General features: G+C 39.2%; 1 protein-coding gene across 2 annotated transcripts in view; it reads right to left on the minus strand.

Moving 5' to 3' along the window:
- Window positions 1-8580: 8580 nt before the first annotated feature.
- Window positions 8581-21708, minus strand: part of BICC1 (BicC family RNA binding protein 1) — a 114761-nt gene continuing 101633 nt past the window's right edge. Inside the window, exons 16-21 of one of the 2 annotated variants that reach the window (XM_049809650.1) lie at window positions 21244-21283; window positions 20433-20587; window positions 17912-18068; window positions 15385-15545; window positions 13048-13147; window positions 8581-11470 (exon numbers count right to left, since the gene is read on the minus strand). In XM_049809650.1, the coding sequence (XP_049665607.1) occupies window positions 11340-11470; window positions 13048-13147; window positions 15385-15545; window positions 17912-18068; window positions 20433-20587; window positions 21244-21283 (744 nt within the window). In that variant the 3' untranslated portion in view covers window positions 8581-11339. The remainder of the gene's footprint in view (window positions 11471-13047; window positions 13148-15384; window positions 15546-17911; window positions 18069-20432; window positions 20588-21243; window positions 21284-21708) is intronic. The other variant, XM_049809651.1, reaches the window with a different exon arrangement.

Genomic DNA, 21708 nt, shown 5'->3' on the forward strand with positions numbered 1-21708 from the left:
GCATTTTTTTCTTTTATAGAATTTTAAGAAAGGACCGTTGCAGGTGCTCCCGGTGCGCCGCTCCTCCCGCCTTGCCTGACCTCTCTGCTCGCCAGGGCTAGTGTTCCTCATTTCAGGGTAACTCAGGCAGGAGCTTGTGGCAATGAAAGCATCTGCTTCACGCACGCTCCCTGCTGCCCCAAACCACAGCGCTGAGGAGCCCCATCTCACCCCAATCTGGCCAGCACCGAGGGAAGGAAGGGCTCTGGGGGCAGCTCGTCACCAGCAACGGCCCCCACCTGAACCTGGGGTGGCTCACCAGTAGCCCCTCCAGGTGTACCTCATGGTGCACCAAAAAAACCCCCGATCACTCCCAAATGGCTCCCCACAACTGGGACATACTTCCCCTTGAGTGTTAAACCAGCACAACCGGCCTAGGATCCCTGGCCTGCAGGTGCTGAGGTGAGGGGGGGGGAGAGGTGGCCGCAGGCACGCTCCCGCTTTGGTTGAAGGTGACACCACGACCAGCAGCGCCATCTTCTGTGTCAGAGCGGGCCACGGCTGCTCCCAAACCCACCCTGGGGAGAGGGAGCTTGGGTGGGCCAAGGGGAGAGTTGGGGCAGCACCGGGGGGGCAGCAGGGCTGAGGAGTCTCTGTGAGGAGAAGTCGGGGTTGCCTCGGGTGGGACACGGCCGGTTCCAGCAGCCCCTCTGAGCCCCCCTCAGCCCCACAGGTAGCGCCCCGGGGGGACAGAGGCGAGAGGTGGGAAAAGGCCGCCCAGCCGCCCCGAGCAGGGAGAGGCAGAGGAGGGGGAGCGAAGGAGGGAGGCTGAGGTGGGGAAAAAGGGTAGCGATAGGGTTCATTTAGTTTCGTTTCTCGCTATCCAAACCTATTCCAATTGTCAATATATGAAATCAATTTCCCTCAAGTTGAGTCTGTTTCGCTTGTGACAGGGATGTCCCGGCCCTTACCTCCACCCACGAGCTTCTTCATCTTTCCCTGCTGAGGTGGGGGCATGAGGGAGCAGACGGGTGGGGGCCTGGCCCCTGCCCACAGCTGACCCACCGCCACAGGGGCTCAGGGGGCATCTCGGCCACTTGGTACCCATCGCAGTAATAAGACCTGCATGTAGCAGCATGCTGTGAGATACCCAGCTTGGGCCTGCGACCCAGACAGGTTATGGGAAAGCACTGAAAAGGGCCAGTAGTGAGAGCGAAGGTAAATCGGCTGATGAAGAGCACCCCAGGGATGCTGGGGGGAGGACGCCTCTGGCACCTAGGCAAATAAATAGCAAAGCTGCCCTCAGAACTGGCTGAATGTCTTCTGAAGAAAACAGCCCCTCAGGTACCGCTCAGAGCAGCTGTCCCCTGCACCGGCCCCCCAGCATAGCAGGGGCAGCAGGCAGGACAGCGCTGGCACACACTGGAGTGCTAACACCCACCCAGTGCAGCAAAGCACCGGAAATCTAGATTTTGCTTCTACTAAAAAAACCCCCCTTTTATTTCAGATTTGAAATAAGGGGGGGGAGGGGCAGGAACCAACCAAAACCAAACCCCACCAAAAGCAAGAAACTATATTCCAGTTTTCAGTCAAACTCAACATTTGGAATAGCTGAGGGCTGGAAGGAAGCACACTGGATCATCCAGGCTCCTCCTCCGCTCAAAGCAGGATCAAGTGTCTGTGTGACACGGTCAAGCTGGAGTATTGCTGCTGCAGTAATGATGTGTCCGTATCTGGGGTTCCCACTGCAGGAGGGATGCTGAAGAACTCAATGGCAGCCCATGGAAAGGGTGGGCAATAGGTTACAGAGAGCCAAAAGCCTCCAGTAAAAAATACATGGAACTCCATCTAACTCACTCACAGGAACAAAAATCAAAGCATGACTTGATTGCAGCTTAAGTGATTTCCTAGTGGAAATTGGAGGTATGGTTTCATTCAGGTCATAATTTACATGACAAACGTTAAGAAGGGGTTGGAAGTAGATACTGATCTTATCTAGATTTAAAGTAAGGGTAGACTTACTGCTTAGAAGGGAAACTGCCCATTCAAACTCCTGCTAGAGATTGGCAAATCATTGAAAATGAAGAGAGTGGATTTTATTGTTGTTGTTGTTAATTGAAAACTTTCAAACACTTTCTCAGTAGCGGTATAAAGCCACATGTATAAAAAATAGGCTCAGTACTTAATGATAAGATATTAAAAACATTCATGAAACATTCTCTCTCTCTCTGTCTTCAGAGCAGTGATTTGGTAATGCTTCTTAAAAGGTGCATCATACTTCCCAAGCAGACACTCCCTTTGCCCATTTTCACTTGAGTTAAAGCTCCTGAAAATGCACAGTGCACTGCACAGTTGTTTTCCTCCTCTAATGATTACCACTCCAGATAATAAGCAATGGCAAAGGTTTGCCCTATTTTTTTGTTCTTTCAAGACCTGTTGCAGCAACTCTTCCCAAAGTCATATACGGAGACTGTCATCCACAGTTTTCCTAATAGCTGCTCATGTTTATCTTAGACCATCCAACTCCCCACTCTGTTTATAACATGGCAATATTACACCTTGCAAATCAGAAGAAAACTGTGCTGGAAGAGTTCTTCATTAGGATGCTACATAATCAAAGTTGTGAATGCTGCAAAAGGAAAATAAACCATTAAGCAAGTATTTGCCACTATTGGTTTCAGTTACGGGTCCCCACGGAGTAAAACTCACTTTTATGAAGACTTGAGTAGCCACCAGGAGATAGACCATAACATTTGTTTTGCCTTAACAGGGGGCAGTCCACTTTAATTAACAGGAAGTGAAAGAACTCTACTTTCACAGGAGCAGCTTAGCAACAGACAGCTTTTATGGGAAAAGGAAGACCTGAAAATTTATACTGTCTTGGAGTTCTGCCTTTTCATGCTTGAGCATGAAATGCAGGCATAAATCGGTTCCCTTGGGTACACAAATTCAGAGCCTGTTCATCATGAAGCACAAGCTTCTTATCTCCGAGTAGGTGAACATGTAGCAATTAGACATTTCTTAAAACATATTACCAGGTCTAGAAGTCTGGAGAATTTGTTTTCAAAAAATGTAGGCACGATCACAGCATGCACAGAGGAGGGAAGTATTGCTCTACCGTGGATTTCTTTTCTGTGCTTAAACACAGAACAATGTCACTAGATTCAAGTGAAAGGAAAACCTGACCCGGTGGAGTTAGAGGTCAAGCAAGAAAGTTTTTAACATTTTTTTTTTTTTTATATTTCTGCACACCTCCCATGTTGAATAGCACATCAGAATGTTTATCAGAAAATGATTTGCCTTCAGGAACCATAAAGAACTTGATTTGTCTCCTGCCAAATTTTGTGAGCTTGGAAAATCTCAATTAGATAAAAAAAATGCTTTAAGATGAAACACTGGCGGTTATCTGGTTTTGGGAAGGGAGGTGGAAGGGACACAGTCTCAGTGATTCTTTGCTGTAAACATTCTGGGTTTTTCTGTATACACACAAATTCTGAAATGTCTATAAAATTTCACTTAAACCCCAAACAGACCAAAGATACAAAGCCTCGCCAATATTCAATTTCTAGGATAGCCTTGAAAAGACAATGCACTTTCATATAGTATTTGATTTAATGCCCATTTTATCATGGATGGTATAATCGCAAAAAAATGAACACTTGAAAGGGATTTGACAAACAGAACCAGATGTAAAACATCTTGAAGCTTACAAATTCATCACATAATGATTAAGGAGAAAGAGGACTTGAAAATACCGGGTTTCAAAGTTTTCAGCAAACCAACACATCTGTTCAGTCCAGAAATTCTCTTGTACCTCCTGACATGTTTACACAGCGAGAAGATGCACTAGGAACTAGATCGTAAGTGATTCTGGTCTCAGGGTTTCATTATCTTGTCTCTGCAGCAGCTCCAGGGCAGAGAATAATCACATATTAATAGGCAGCTGAAGAACATGGAGGCATTGGTCTCAGCAGAAACATTACAGACAGATGGGAAGCAAGGAAGAAATGGGCTGCTGTACTCCAATCATTAATGGTAAAGAAGTGGGCAGACATTAAAGAATCCTTCTGTCTATGAATAATTATGTATTTATTATTGGTTGCAGGAAGTGCCCTGTGGAGTAACTTTGCATAATCATTTTTAAACTGTAATGAGAACATCATGCAAAAGGACAGATGCTCCTTTCTATGAATGTATAAAAAAAAATATGAACCAAACAAGTAAGTGAATGTTTCCTTTACTTATTCTTCATGAACAACCACCCATCTGAAGAAATTATGCCCTCATGTAAACTGGCCTTGTAATCACAATGTACTGTTTATGTTGTGCTTACATTTTCATTCCTCACACTGGCCAATGATGACCATTAGCATCTGTACCTTCACTGCCATAGTTTTTAAGTCCAACACAAAACGCAAAGGAAACACAAGTCTCCCTGAAAATTTAAAATGCTTCTAAACTTCCCAGTAGTATTTGTTTGAAACTTGACTGCTCACCAGAAAAGAATAGAATCTAGAGCCAAGTATGGGAGAGCCAAGATCTAGGAGAGGTGAGCAGACGCCACCAGCAGCCAAGAAAGGCAGCAGTGCCAGAAGTGTTATTTCCAGTCTTCAGTCATGACGTTTAAATCCCTTCAAAAAAATGCTTCAAAGCTATCATCCACACTAGCGGTTCTGGATACTCTCCACATTAATCACTCCTAGGAAAAGATGTGAACATTGTGCTTGTGCAAGCAAAAAGCTCATGAAACTGCATGTAAAATTTAAAAATTAGCCCTTTCTAGCATTTGGAGTCCAAAAGTATAATGGAAAGAAAGCACTGAGTCAACAGTGGAGCATCTGCAACCACTTTAAGTGAGATGGAAGATAAACCAGTGCTGAAGGCATGCTCAGGAGGAGCCTTCCTACGTGACAGATGCCTTCAGCATTCCAGCTTGCTGGCTATTGTCACCGTTTGGTGCAAGGAGAAACACTGCTGGGACAAAGATAATTTTAATATAGCTACACAAAAATATCTCACGGCCCATAGGGATTAGTTAGCTAGTTGTCTCCTATCCAGTTTCCAAGCAAGATTCAAATCTGTCAGTAATTTAGCCTCACTTACCATGTTAACTTTGTTTGTACTGATTTCTAGATGCTGGACTACATAAAAAAATATCTTTCAATACCAAAAGAATCAGCATTTTTAGTACTGAACTCTCATTGCTAAGCATCCAAGGCTGCCTTCGAACTATTTCAGAGTAAGGATCTTTTTGGTACCATGAAATAGCAAGTTCACAATGAGGCGAGCTTCAGCATGAAAATAGAGGCTTACCCTTGAGAAACAAAAAAACCCTCTTCTGCGGCGTGGGGAAAGACTCCTGCTAGAGGAAAAGGTTTTGGGTATTTTGTTGTATCTGAACTTTAATTTACTTTTGCTTTAAAATGGATTCATTCTTGGGTTCCATCTTTCTTTTCCCTTAGTACAGCAATATTTACTGTCTACTGAAGGTCTCTTACGTTACCCTTTGCCAAAAAAAAAATCTTACATCTTTTCCACTTCTCTTCTATATGGTTCATATACAGCTTGAGATTGCATTTTCCACGGATGGTTTTAATTTTGGGAGCCATAACCTAGTGCCATGTACCTTTCAGGCCTCTTGAAGTCTTCTGTCCTTCATAGATGACAAACTGTGATTTTTATCATAGCAAAAAAGTGTAACAACATCCGTATCAATTCACGGTCCTAGGGTTATTGCATTAGTGCCATCATTATTTCTTAAAACAGTCATCACCCATTGTTAGAAGTGACAAATTTTTACTTCATTATGTAATTGGTTCTTTTTCTCATATTATGTTTTGCTTTTTCCATCTGTTAGTTTCCATGAAGTTGCAACACAGTTTTGGCACAAACTAGGTGATTTCCATCACAACATATTAATCTTCCTTCATATTTTCGTCAAACATCTGGAATCATTCTGCATTTCTCAGGAGAGCAAATATTGCCCAAATCTTACTCCTTAGATGAGTGGAGAAACTTGACACTAGATGATGCTTTGACTAGCGTGTAAGGTCCTGCATCTTCATAACCAAGTATCTTCATTTCCCAACATAATTCATATTTACTCTGATTCAATTCAATGTCAAAAGAATTTCATAGAATGCGTCTCATAATTATAGCTCAAGATATTCTAAAGAGTACTGGGAATAACAAAATAATACACTGTAAATATACTTGCATGTAATTTCAAGAATTTAAGAAAGCATTTTCTGGACTATTTAAAAAAACCCCAAAACCAAACCAAAAAAAAACAACTTCAGAGTTTGCAACAATTTTTTTCCTTCAAGCCTAAAAACTAGCTTTTTGTTGAGAAGTTACAAGTTAATTGTTTTTGCTTCTCCTTATTGTTGTTTTACTACTAAACCTTTTTACAGTAAGTAGTTTAACATTTGAGTCTGTTCTTTGATAGTATACTTTATTTAACATGAGAGGAAAAAAAATCATCTTAATTAACCATTAGCTCCTCCTAATAGCTGTGTCAATACTCAAAATTGGCAAATATGACTGTTCTACTTTATTTTGATTTATAAAACTTGCTTTGTTGATTCATGAAATCATGTAAAATATTAGAATTAGTAACACTATAAAATCCCCAACTTCTGTAAGTCTGTAGCACAGGAAACAAAGATAAAATCCAAATTTTCCTTAATACAATAGCAAATCATCATCTGCAGAGAGCCTCTTGTAATTTCTGGATTTAGTTTTCAGATACAGAAATGCCCCAGACAGTATTTTAAGCCAGAAGGAAAATAAAGGAATTTTATACCAAAACCACAAATTTATTGTGTCCTTTTCACAACATATTCCTCACTCACAACTACCCCTAATTCAAAATAAGAGCTCATTTATCTTTTAACCATTTCAAGCACTCTGTAAACACTTTCCCTGGCTGCCTACATGTCCTTACAGTTCTCCACTTTTCAGAGAAGCTGTCAAAAATATTGTAGACAATCATGCATATTGCAAAATTTTTTAGAAGTCCATTTGTTTTTCCATATTCTCAAATCCTCAAGAACTTTGCAGCTACTCCAAACAATGGCCAAACCTTTCTTCTGCTCAGGTGACCGTGACAGAAAGCCAGCTGGTTCTTCAAGGATAAAAGGTAGCTCCAGCAGTGTCCAGACTTGTCTGGAACCAAATACTTCTTAGCTTACTTTGCAGTACAAGCACAAATTTCTGAGTACCTTTGCCTACCACACCTTTCCTGAGCAGCCTGCAACAGCACTCATATACCTTTTGTAACCATGTTTTCCAGGGCTTTGGAAAAGTAAGTCTCCCCCACCAAGCATGTGATTGGAAGGGGGTCAAACAGTAAGGACAGATATCTCACTTTTAACCTTTACACAGCTTGAAGAATCTGTTTTCTCTTGCATATTGGCAACGTTTCTTAGTAGACACCTTCCTTTTCAGCCTGGAAATCACCAGTTTTGCTCTTCTGAGTGGTAGCAGAGAGAGGTGATGAGCACCCGGGTGGTGAAGCCTCTTTGTCCAGGGAGCAATCCTGTTCTCGCTGTGCCATGCCAGCTGCTGGGAACACTGCTCGCACCGCAAGGAGAGCGGCCATCTCCATCACCATCTTTACCACTCTACTGACTGAAGCCACGTGGCAGTCCACTGGAAGCAATATTCCCAAATAAACAGTTCACAAAGGAAACCATCTTGTTTCAGACTTCTGTCGTTCACTATTGCTCAAGCATCAGAAATGTGGTGCAATTTGCAAGTCTACCTGCCTGTGCAATTTCCACTTAGTTTATGCGAACACCTTGTGAGTTGGTACTCGGCACCCTACCCTCCAGTTGCCCTCGACAGAAGAGTCTGTCGATCTGTTCCCTTCCCACATCTGCAATTCTCAGTAGGTATTCAGAAAAATAACTCAGATTTTTAAAAGGTCAGTGAGCCAGGAACACTGTAATTTAAGTGGAGACCGGTGTGTATAAAATAGTTAACAAGGAAAACACATTAGGCTGACTGATGAAATGCCTGAATGCACTGAGTGAGGTACGTAGTATTAAACTTGCACCACTACCTGTCAAGCAGACAGACAAGACTGATGTAACATTATGTACATATTACCTCAGTGTGAAAGCTACGCCTCTCGCTAGGTTCTGATTCGTCGCATGGCCAGCATCCCAAATAACGAATCCCTGTTGGGTTTTTTCCACTTCTACACTGGAAGTGATAGTATAAAGACCATCATGAAAGAACGCATACAACTGTCCTGCTAATCAGACCAAAACTATATATATAGTCATTAAAATGGGAAGACCAAAGAATGAATAAAACTCATGTAAGCCGAACTATTAAAACCTGCTATGAATTGAACCTGAGATAATTTAACTCCCTTCATATTACTTTTTAAGGAGAGGTATCTCAAAAAAGCATTCTCATCTAAAAGCCAAACACACTGTATGTTATATAAAAAAAAATAGTAAAAAAAAAAAAAGGAGCATTACTATGTGAAAGAGACATGTTGCATTTATGTCAAATACTGCTTTTTATATTTTATTAACAAGCAAGCATCCCTGGAACTGGGTCTATATAAAAATACTTCAGTAACCAATCAGAATACAAGGGAGTTATATAAATTTATTTTATGCAACACTGATTAGTTTTGAAAATTCCCACTTTTAATGTTTTAATTTCATCTTTTATTTTAAAAAAATCACTAAAAGGACACAACCCACAAAAATACAATCTGTATCTGCTCTATATTTACAGATAACTGGTCACTATTAAGGCACAGATTTAAAACTAACATTTTTATGTAGCAAGTCAAATATTTGTGCATAATGTAACACTAACAATATGGTACTGTCATATTCCCTTTGTGGAATCAAAATAAGTGAGAAATTTTTTTTTTTCCAGTGTGTTCTTTTTTGTGTTAAGCCCTATTGAAAAACAATGTTCTTAATGGGAAATTCTTCACTTTGGTGTAGATGATATAGGCACTGCTCAGCAAAAGACCACATCAACTTAATACTGTAATAAAATCAGTTTGAGTATAGTACTGTCTAGATACATAGCATGTACTTAACTAAAGACTAAAAATTCAGGAGTGGAAAGGTTTTTTGATGCTTTTAAGTTTAGGCAAAATACGCGAGAAGGGGTTGCAGAAAATTCTGTACAAAGTGTTGCTGAATATATATTTCATTAAAAATATTTTATAAAATTAACATGACTGACTACAATTTGATTTGCAAACACTGGTTTTGCAAATGCAAACATTTAAACGACAGCTTATCTTGTAAGCACGTAAGTAGTCCATGCGAATGGAACTATCTACATGCTTAGAAGTAAGCACAAGTGTAGTTTTAGAATTAGAAGTTGTGGCTTCCACAAGGGTTTTCATGAAGTTGCTCTTGCCTGTGTAACACACATACACACAAATATCTCATAGATATGTGGATGCTGACTGTTGGCATTTGAGCACACTAACTTTGATGTGAACAACTGTGTGCGCACAAGATGCAGTTTTTTCCATTCAGATCTGCAGTACAATTTTAAAACCAGAGGAAGCTAACTGCTACTTGATCTACAGGGGAAGTCACTGAGTTATACACCATTAAGTAGATATGGCTGACAGGAGTACTGAGCAGTTATTTTTTGCTAACCGCAAGAAGACTTTATAGTATTGCTTGATCATCTATGCCCTCAAGTAATAGTTTCTTTAAATTCCCTTTGTGTGTGCAAATTTCTCTATACATCATTTTGTATTCTCACCTTAAAGAATTATCCATGGAAAGTGTCAAAACTATTTCTCACCCATTTTTACATAAAACCCAACTACTGTAAATGTTTTTCTAATGCCTTCTGTTAAGAGCACTTGACAGTGGTTTATGTCCATCTCAAAAGGCTTGTACACTGAACATAAATAATACATTACAGTAGAGGTAATTCACAATATCTCTTATGGGAATGCTTTTCAACAAATTAATGCTTGGAAACTTCATATTGCATTGCAGAAAGAGGCACTTTATGAATTCCTTCATTATATCAGAACCCTTCATAAACCCATAACAAGACATCTGCAAAGACAGAGGAATAACATTGCCAAATTATTTGGACTTTCACAGTATAAGAATGCAATAGTTAGCTCTAGCCACTTATAATATGGACTCTTTCTGTTGAACATAACTTGTTTCAGAAATAGTTCATCTCCAGAGTTTTAAACACTTCTGCAGCTGACAATTACAAATCTAGATTGAACAAAACAGATGCTATTACACCTATTTTATGTAGGTCGCTTAATTGCTGCATGCATAGTCATGTAAGTAATATGCGTCATTTATTAAATGGCAACAGTGCTGTCTTGTCAAATTAGATCAGTTGTCTGTTTAATCAAACTAACAACCCAGAGCTCTAGTCTGATGAATGCCTTTCATTCTCTACCATAAATCTGCAGTAGATCAGTTTAATCTGTTACGTATTGTAGGTGTATAGAATCTAAAAATAAAAGTCTGATATAAATAAGTGTCCTTTAGTGGCAGGGTACTAAAAATAGCCCTTTGCTTTGAGACAACCATTAAAAACAGTTTTAGCATAACAGGCAGCAGTTAAATATGATGACTGCAAAGGGTTAATATTGCAAGGTCCATTTTGGTCTTTCATTGCATCTGTTACAGCGAGTGAGTATTATTGCAAGCAGCATTAGACTGCTTCCTAAGAGCATAACAGGACTGGTCCACTACCATGTGGCTTGATTTTGGAACAATCTCTTTGATAACTACTGGGGAGACAGAGAGAGGGAAAAATCTGCCTAAGAACCAGTTTCTAGTACCATTATAGTGAGATGTGACTTAATGCAGGAACACCTGAAAAAAATTCGATTAGTGCCAATATAAAAATTGATATGGAAATGAAAGAGAGAAATAAATTTCCACAGGACAAGAAATCAGAACATGTAAAGTGCAGAAAGACCTCAATAATTATTTTAAGCAGTACCAGAAAAATCCATCTTGATAAAACCAAAATCTATGCTCTCTGGCATCCCAGCTCTTCATTCTTCCTTCATTCAACAAAGTAAAAATTCAGTGCATACATTATAGTTATAGGTAATAAAATACTAAACAAAGAACCCTATATTATTATTATTGCAGATTCTGTCCAATCTACACGAGTAAAACGTAACCCACATTTGGTGTTTTGAAAGACAACAGACAAAATGTGTTTTCTCTGTTTTTTTGGCACAGTATTGTGCAGACAAAATGCTTTGGTCCTTGACACCCAAACTCCCAAAGTGCAGAGGGTGGTGTGCAGTGAAGGCTGTCCACAGGATTGCCATGTCCATCTTTACATCCGATTTTTTGAGCCACAACTTACTGCTACCAGCGACCGCTAACACTAGCAATGTCCGAATGATACTGACGCGGCAGTCTTCCACTAGCTCCACCTTCCAGGAATGAGGCACGTATGTTTGATGGGTCAAAGAGCTTTCTTCGGTTTTTATTCAGTTCTGTAAAGGGCACACACACAAATAAATCTCTCATCAGAAATTAATTTTAATATTTTAATCTAAACCAAAAGCAAAAGTTCTATTTAAACAAAATATTTTAGACAGAACAGCATGAACTGAAAGTGTCTGTGAGGTACTCGTTCAATTTAACAGTTCAACAGGATAGTAAAGAGTGCCAAGTTAAGATTCATAGAGGTTGCTTGTGATGCGGGCATCTATTTGGTGCAATTCTTAATTGGCAGTGATACAGTGTGGAGTAGATAATGTTCTGCAATATTGCTTTAGATCAAATTGACATAGCCGAAACTTTAAAAAGGTTCTGTTATAATACTCAAAAGCTGCTATCTTCCTGAAGGTACATGCACACAGAATGTACGGCTGCAGCACAACCATGCAATGTAAACTGAGATGACAGAAAAGCTTATTAGCATCTTGGTCAATTCTCAATGTACAGTTTTTGATTTTAAACACAACACTGAGGCAATATTTAATAAGGACTTTTAGAAAAAAAAAAAAGAGGCTCACCTCTCATTCAAACGTGCACCCTAAACTTGTATTAGCAATTGCTCATCCAAAATGTTTACAAGAATAGAAAAGTGGGGAAAGGAAAAACAAACTCCATGATAGATACAAATCACTGCTACTGAACTAAGTACATTGCATTTTTACCCTCTTTATGCTACCATTTTAAATTCATAAAAAACATTCACTAATGGCATCAGTAGAAAAGAGACAATTGGGAGAAAAATGATCTAGTGTTACAATGAAGCATCTGAAGAAAAAACTCTTCCTCTGATACAGATTCATTGCCTAGACAGTGATGACAGAGCACTCCTATGTAATATGAAATCTCATGCTATTTATTACAATTAGAAAAAAAATCTAGTTAGGCATTATATACTACAACACATTGTAAGGTATTATATTTGGCCTTCATCCTTCTGCATGTAGGGTACAAGACAACCTTTTAATTTAAGAGGGTTGGAAAAATTTGAAATGAGTTGCACGTTTCTTTTCACACCTGTACATTTTGCAGAAACAACTGGCCTTGAACCCTCTCCCTCCCCCCCCCACCAATAAAAAACCCCAAACAAGAAAACAAATCAAACCCAAAGCCCCCTTCCCCCCCCCCAAAAAAAAAAAACCCAGACAGTTTTTCCCAGTAGGGTGATTGCTCTGCTAATCAATAAAGTGGAGGACTGGGAACCAAAAGCTTGAAAATACCAACCAGTATATAGTGCTGTTCAGACTCTGCAGAGCCTGTAATCCCAGAGCTTCTAGGACCCACAGTTTTAGAGCATAAAACAAAGTTCACAATCTGCTGCGAAACAAACTTTCTACCAAGCTCCAACTTTACAAGGGGACACAAGACTATGCAACTGAAATCTTATTTGATAATGTGAAAACTCTGTAAAGCCTGGTTTTAAGCACCTTCTGATGAGGGACAAGTCAATAGGACCTCTGTAGACTAGATTCTTATCAGTCTTTCCAAGATCCTTTGTCAACTACAAGCACACAACTCAGGTGAGAAGAATACAAACAATACTTAAAATCAAATTATAATCTGTGTTATTTACCTGAGATTGCAAGCAGCATTTTCCTTCTGGCACCAAAAGTGGTAATTCCTAACTCTTTTAAATCTTGATCAGTAAGAGTAAGGAATGTCTGCAGATCAATCTAGAGTAAAAAGAAATAAGAAAATCATGCAAAACAAATCTCTCCCCAAAAGTATTAAGCCATAAACGTGGTTCAGGATAGCTTCACAATTTTTTTCCTACAGTTACATGCAAAGAATAGGTCGGCAGAGTAAACAGCAATCATTGCTTTCCAATGGCTTCTTCACGTAGTTGCTCAACTTGCTACTCTGCATTTCCAGCAGATAAACTGAAAAGCAAGCAGTTTTAGAAAAGCACAAAAGATCAATTAATCTTATTTATTTGTGACACTAAGATTTTGAGTATTTACCACAATTGCAACAATGTACTTGGGAATAGCCAGTTATATAAGTCTGTAGATACAGTAGGTGCTCCAGACTAGAGTAGGTTAACAGAGGATGACTGCTCAGCTGCTGGTGACACGTTTGAGTTAAAGCACTGAGTATTGCATAGCAATCCGAAGTGTGTGCAACTGTGAATTGTACTGGGAGCAAAAACCCCACAAACATTCACAGAAATGTTGTGGAAAACTGTTTAGTTTTCACTCTGGCCAAACTACTTGGCTCACCTCACACCTCATCAGCAACTCTTGAGGCAAGAAAAAACAACAGAAAAACCCGCCTGTCAAACAAAAGCCACCTTTAGTGTTAGAAACCAACACAGCCATCTCTCTTTTTTAGGAGAGTGGCTAAGATAATAGGAAAGGATTAATGACTGGATAATATGGGTATTATGGAACATGCAGGGGAGTACAGAGGAGATAAACCGGAGGAACTGTACACAGAATTAATTGAGGCAGAGCCGGATTTATTCCTTCAGTCTGAGGATTGAGACCTTGCCACTTGTTGCAGGCAAACCCAGGCTGGTGTCTAACCCACACCTGCCACTGCTTTGCAATCCAAAGAGTTCATTAGCTCAGGTGCAGCCAGTTCCTGCACAGAAATAAAATTCCCCCCACAGCACTTAAGCAGCATGATTAGAGAGAAATGCTGGCAGGAGACACACCAGATCCAGCTGACCCCAGGCTGAAATAGCAGCACTACACACTTCAGTGGACTCAGGACGATGCTGTGAGTGCATATACGTGAGTGACTTAGTGCACAGGAGAAGGTACAAATTTGCCTCATGTCTACCCTTGGAACAGTGTAGCACACACTTGAATGTGCCCCTGGTGTGAGCAGTTTTCCTCTCGTGGAAGCAAATCTGAAGTGAAATATTGGCACACCAGAACAACTCATGCAAAATGAATGGAAGGTCCTACTGGAGTTTGTTCTTCATGAACTCGTACACAGTTATCAATGACAGCGATCTGAAAAACCCCACTTTGTGTGGTCTATTAGGAGAAAACATGCAGGTGCAAATCTGAGACCAGCAACTGGTGCAGACCACACTGCTGATAAAGGTGCAGAAGTGGACATCTGGCCCCTGAACACAGGAAGATGCCAAATCCAGCTGTGGTCCTTCCCCTGCACATGACATACTGACACAACCCACAGGGACATCTGTTTTGTTCCCTAGTACACCTAATTCCAGCAGTGTGACACATACAACTTCCCACATATGATGACAGTGCTTTCAGGACAAGCTCAGAGGCTCTATGTCTAAGCCAGTAAGTCTTGCAGCTGGGCTCACTGCACTTTTGTGACACAGTTAAATTTGTCACCAGAATAAACTATCTGCAGATAACTAGTTGGCTGTACCTATACAGTATTCTACAGATAGGAAACACTACCACTTGGATTAAACTGAGGTTAGTTGGTGCGGAGGTGGAAAGCTCACACAGATGACTGACCATATCTTCCTGACGGGAGTGGATCAAAGGAAGTCAACTGGCACACAGGGGGAGAGGCAAGGGATGAATATGTGACCCCAACATCAGCCAAGACAAAGCATTACTGCTGAATGCAGACTGGATTTCCATAACCTATACGTGAAGCTATTAAATTCTAGTTAGCACCCTAGTTTACAAGTAGGAGATGAGGTTTAAACTTCCTTGAATGAAAATGAAAAAAACCCCCTGAAGAACCAAACCTAGTTTAAATCTTTGTTAAGTCTAAATCAAAGGTGCAGGACAAAATAGTACTTGTGTCCAGTCTGGCTGTCTGGAAATTGAGAGATATACGATACAGTTTTGAAAGAACAGCTCATGAAAATCCTGTCACAAAGTGAGACTTCTTAGTGGCTTTGGTCAAAAGACCGAACAACTATTGCTGGAAAACATGTCACAAACACAAAGGTGTCTTTCAAAGGAACACTAACCTCTTGCTGTTGGAATACATCTGTGTATTTGCCCAAACCAAGTTTGCTGAACAGCTCAGGCAGATCAGATCCCTTAAACAAACTGTTCAGGTTACAGCCATTGCTTCCTGTCAGCGAGGAAATGCAGTCCATGTAATTACTGCTACTGAGATAGTGTTCAGCTGAAAGGGAAGAAGTGCACTTTAGTCAAACCACAGAAGCGCACAATTTTCTGTCACATCAACACTGTATTCAATTAGATCATTAAATTAATAAAATCTTTAAATCTTTATTATTCAGCAAAAAAGCTTCCCAGTGGTCTGAGAGAATGAACAACATAAAGCAAATTTTTTGTTAATTAAGTTCCAGTGTTTGTTTTCTATAGAAGGCTATTCGGGTAAATCTTTTAGGCAATACTATCACCTTACGTGAACTGTCACATGGATACAAGTCAGGAACTCATATGGGGGAAGAGCTGAAAGACCCCATTGCTTTTACTCCTTTTAAGCCCTCCCCTCTCTTCTTCAGTGAATATTTTGGAAAACATCATTGCACACAAATGCAACTAGTCCTTTTTGGTCTGGATGGGGAGAAAACCATGCTGGAGCGATTCCTAGTAAAGGAACTACATAGTAGCCACATGACTTGGCTGTTATTTTAGTACAATACAGACAAAAAAATAAATGCTACAGTTTTATAAAAGACTAAAATTGGAAATATGCTCCCTATGCAATTTTAAATTGTATTCCTAGAAGGTGTATCTTTAAAAAACGTTTCCAGCGTGAGGTTCTTCAAAAACCCAAGAAAACTGATTTAGCAGTACAATCCCCTTCCTCTGTGTGTGCATACTGATAGTATGTAATCACAGAGTTCATAATTATTTTTCCTCATGCTGCTTAAGAAAAGGATAGCTCCCAGGGAGTGCATCAAGCATCTGTGTAGAGATGGGGCCGCTGTGAGCGCTTCCTCCCTTATTACAGACACAGGAAGGAGTAACAGTGAATGCATAGGAAGCTTGTAGGAGGTAAAGGATACTTTCCCAGGTGAGTAATATTAAGATTGCCCCAGAGACTTCTGCTATGGCCTCCACCACAGAATGCCAATAGGATGTGAAAACCAACACTTTTCACAACTGGCTATGCTACATTTCTCATTTTCTGGGCACAAACTAGTTAGAAGCATTTGGGTTTGGATTTACAGAGTTTGGAGAAGTTCTATCAACCTCAGCTCCATTTTGGAAAAGAGTTTTACAATACAGTAAACCATTCCATGTTGAAAATGTGAACATTAAGTTTGACAAGCGAAGCAATAACTAAGTTAATTTCTAGACTTTAAAAGGCGGGACCTCAACTGCTTCACTATCAGAGTAAGATAATACTAAAAATAACCAAACAAATTCATGATCCCACACGCAGGGCAGATGATGCAAGGTCATGTATTGAAAACTGAATATTAAGAAACACTTCTTACTGGTGCAGTCAGGAAGCATTACCCCCAAAAAGCAAAGAAAAAAAATAATCAACACTACTATGCAACTTTGTCAATGAAGACTTACATTTTAGTACTCCAGTACTTACACGTTAAGGTAAATACATTTGTCCAGCCACCTCGTAGCTATTTCTTTTCTCCCTCCTCCACACATTTCATTCTCTGGGAAAGCTACAGCCGCTATAAAACAGTTTCCCCCACTGCCAATGTATTCATGTTTTTAAGTGTCTTCTAATGCATACGTACATTTTGATTAACCTAGAGCTTCCTTTTTTTCCCAATTAACTTGGAAACATGAATGGCTTGATTTAAAAGATAAACTTTTCATCTCTTTCATTCTGCAAGTATGTAGAATATGGTATGCAGCCATTCACAGCTGAACTAATAAGCTTTTTAAAATCATGAATAATTACAAGTATACCAACCATGATTATTTTCTCTAACTGAAGCTATCCTTTCTTAGGATGTCCAGCTTTTACTATCCATGTACTTTGCAGTTAATCTGGGATTTAAATTTTATTTGAAAGAAAAATGCAACAAAATAGTATAAATAGCCATAGCAGTTATTTCCCCATAATGCAGTTAATTAACATGGACCAGTATTCTCTATGTCCATTTTTTCACTCTTTCAGAAAGGCATGTATTAAGTCATTAAAAAAAAAAGCAAATTAAGTTTCAAAAAGTTCAGCTTAAGTAAAATTTTAATTTGTAAGTTTCAATCATTGTTTAAAAAGTAATTACAAAATTTACAGCCTGTATCCACAGAAAACCAGTGTTTAAAATCATGTGCTAGGCCATGCCAAACATACAGGTAGTCTTCTTTTATCACCATAAAGAAAATCTGCTTTAAAATTCAGTATCAGCACAGATTATGACTTCCCCACCAGCGAGCAAATAGCCCAATAAGGACCTGGCTGTTGTTGCATCAACAACAGAGCAGAGCAATGGTAGTCTAGAAATAAGCTTTTATTAGGTCTGTTTTCAGTACACCTCAAAAACCCCCTTCCAAGACAGCAAAGATATTTTTTTTTATAAAATCAGATATTAAGAAGTTATTAACCTGATTTATTTTGTTTCCGTTTGGGGCTGCCAATTGAGGAGACAAATTCATTATGACCTGCGGGTCCAAGCCCATTACGGTCTCTCCAGTTATCAGATTCACTGCCACTTCCCAGGTGCTCCCGACTGTTGGACCGTGAGAGAGACATCGATGAACCCTGCAAATCACAAAAAGGAAATTTGGGCAGAAAACTGAAGTTTCATTGTGACTCAGATGTTTTCTTTGAAGCAGCTCAGTTAAAAACAAACAAATGCTTGCAAACATTCTTTGGCAGTTGATCAGTAGTCAAATAATTGCAAACCGGACACAAAAACAGCAGGTGTGCCTAAAACACATGCAGTTTACAGATTTTAAGCAGAAGTTATTTAAAGATGTTGCTTCAAAAGAAATTGCTCAGTATTTCCAAGTTTGTTTCAAAAATGTTCCATGGTATCAAATTCCCATAAAAATTCTAGACAAAGTAGTCTGTCTACTACATCCCTTCACGGGGAAGAGAACATAACAGAACATCTATCTGAAGATAAGTGGATCAAGTACACAGTACTTGGCAATAATATCGTATACAATACAACAACAACAATTCTGCAATGGTTTGTGAATTTGCAATTTAAAAATTTTGTTTTAAAGGAGATTTTCATATTCCTGTAAAATATTAATTGTCAACTCTCATCACTGGGGGTCAGAATGTTCCAAAATAAGGCAACAGTATTCCCTGAAAGCAACAGTTAACTACAGAATTGGGTGGGGATATACCCCCCAAAAATGGGACATTATCGATACCACAAACTTACATGAACTAAAAATTGTGGAACCAAATGAACAATTTAATTCTATACACTTGCATCAAATTCCAGGTGAAAAGCGTAACATAAGAGGCAGCAATCTTTTCTGCTATGCAGGAAAATTGAGACCACTGAAGAAAAAAGGCAAAAGCTCCTCGTCACTGGCAAAATTGGGAAGGTGTGACCTGTGGTTAGTATGACTCAAGAAACGAAGAAAGCCAGAAATTGACTTCAAGTCTTACAGAAGAGCAAAAAGAGACAGGGCCTCTACATTATGTTAGATCACAGTGATGGCTAAGAGTTGTGAAGTAAAAAAAGATGTCCAATATTTCTGGAAAACTGAATGCACAGTAAGCTATCACAGTGAACATTAAATATATTTGGTGAGCTTATTTTACAAATTAACTTCCCAAACATTAGACCAGAATACCAATACTACATTTCAGCACATGACTCTCAAACATGCACATGTACGGAATAAACGGGGTGGTACTGCCTCTAATACAAATGACGTTGAAAACTGCTAAACAGAAGGAGGATACAAGCAATCCAAGGTTTTTAGCTTCCGCAAGTGTTTCCACAATAGCTCATAACAAACAATGGAAACTGGAGTCCTAACATGCTATCATTTCACTGGAGAGAGCTAAGCCTGCGGTTTGCACATGGGTAGACTCCAAGTGACTAAGGTACCATCTTCTTGGTTAGGATGACATGTCTGCTTAGAGACTTTTAGCAGTGCATCATGGTCTGGGAGAAAACCCCACCGCACCTCAACCAGTATAGGGAAGTACGTTAAAAAAATTTCACAGATTTTAGTTGTGGCTTTTTCTCTCCCCCTAGTTACTACTACAAGCTCATCACGTGAATCCAAACCTGTTATATGTAGTTGAATGACAGCACACATGCCAAGTGGGGAACACCAAGGCACATTTTTACCATGGTTGGATATTTCTTTTGCATTAAAAGATAGGTATATCCTAGAGAAAAGCTGTATGAAGTCCCAGTCCTGTAGAAACATACCATTTACATTTTATTTAAGTAGGACAGGAATAAACAAAAAGGTGTCTCTGTGGAAGTTGGGGAAGATTACAGCAAGGAAACTCACTAAAAAGCAACTTCAGAATGCCTTTAAAAAGAAAGGAACAAGAGTTCCCTGCAAGATTCCCATGGTGGGACTCTGAAGAGACTTGCTGGACCCTGTGGCTGCCTTCTCCCTGGGAAATTTCTGGCCCCAATGAATAGTGCAAATAGAGAAAGCTCTTCCAGTTCTACAGCTTTGTCAACAGAAGATAAGATGAACTGCAGCCATTTCTTATTCTAAGGTTCTGCTCCACCATGCAGTGATTCACATGATCTAGTTTGTCCGTTATATACACATTGTTTTAATTAACTTACAAAATTTCTACCACTCATATACAACTATTGAGATATTTGGTCCCACAAGTTGTTTTAAGTTTCTCGAAACAAATATATTTTCAGGAGCAGACTTCTATAAAGCCAGAGTAAGATTTATAAAGCAGATATAATTTTGTGTGTTTGGCTGAATGTATTTCATATCCCTTAATATTTACGTAAGAAACATTTTTCACCATAAAAAAAAAGAAGTATTTAGAACCCTAACACGAAAGCTAAAAATCTTATCTGCAAGACTTCTTTTTACAAGTTACAGACATTTCTCCAGAGAAACAACTGTATCATTGACTAGAAATAAACTTCCCTTACAGTATTTTTTTTTATACCTCATATGTAGTCGTCATAGATGGCTTGTACGATACGTGATTTGCTCTTCTTAGTTCCTTGATAGTTTCTGCAGGCATAGATTTAGAGAACCCCAAACCACTCCAAGTATTCGTTGGAGTTCTTACTTCCGTTACAACTGGCTTCTTTAACATAGCTGAAAAAACACAGAGACAAATTAGTAAATCTCAACATTAGTAAAGGTACTGAGCTGATAGTCCTGAAGTCATGTATGCTAACAGACTTCAACCCACCAGATGGTAAATTCTAAACACCTCCACTTGCTACACAGTTTGAATCCTACCCTTAAGGCAATTTAGTCTGTCTGAAGATAGTTAAAGCCTCTAGGGCTGCAAGGAAGACAAAAGAACATCTGTTTCAAAAAGAGGGGTTTCTGGTTTTCTTTTGGTGTGGGGGTACTTGTTTTATTTTTAAACGGTTAAGGCCCTTACCAATTTTGCAACTTAATTTATCCCTCAAATAAGGGGCAACTTTGTCAATATGACAAATATCTTAAAGTTTAATTTGCATCCAAATAAAAATCAAGTATTACAGCTATGAGGTCTCAGAAAAGAACATGAATCATTTGCATATGGATATACTCACACAGAAAGCACTCCATCTGCAAATTGTTTATACTGTATTTTATACTATGTTGGTATTAAGAAAATTTTGGAACATGAAAACTAATATACAAATGTTTCACTATCAGCTTTAGATTTGATAAAAAACAAATTACAAAACTGAAGCTTCAGTAAATTCTTTCAGCTGTGTACTAAAAAACTTTTCAGAAGTCACTGTTTATCCACATACCTTTGGTTGCTAGTAGCTTCTTCTGTTCATAGTCAAATGCCTAAAAATTAAACATGCAGAAGACAGCTTTATTGCCATTCTAACTAAAAGTCATTCCAGTACTCAGCTCTTTGTAAAAACAGAGGTTTTGGAAACGGCCAGTGAATACATCTAGGAGAAACCTGAAGTACTGCACCATAAGCTGACAGCAGTCCAGTTAGAGCCTTAGTTACTTAAAGTGTTCACCCAAACGTAGATAACAAAGATTTTAAATAACTGATATCCATCTGAGTGAGGCTGCAGCAGTATTTACAAACTGTCTAGGCAGAATTTTTTTTTTAATAAGACACTTTTCAAGCAGAGTTTCTCTTCCTTAATCATCTGTTCTTAGCATTTACAACATTCCTCAACAGTACAAAAAAGATAACGTACATCTTAGACAGCAAATCTAGGAACCACAGTTACTTTTAATAATCTTTCAAGTTC

The sequence above is a fragment of the Accipiter gentilis genome, chromosome 9 (genome assembly GCF_929443795.1).
Source record: "Accipiter gentilis chromosome 9, bAccGen1.1, whole genome shotgun sequence".
NCBI classification, from domain to species: Eukaryota; Metazoa; Chordata; class Aves; order Accipitriformes; family Accipitridae; genus Astur; species Astur gentilis.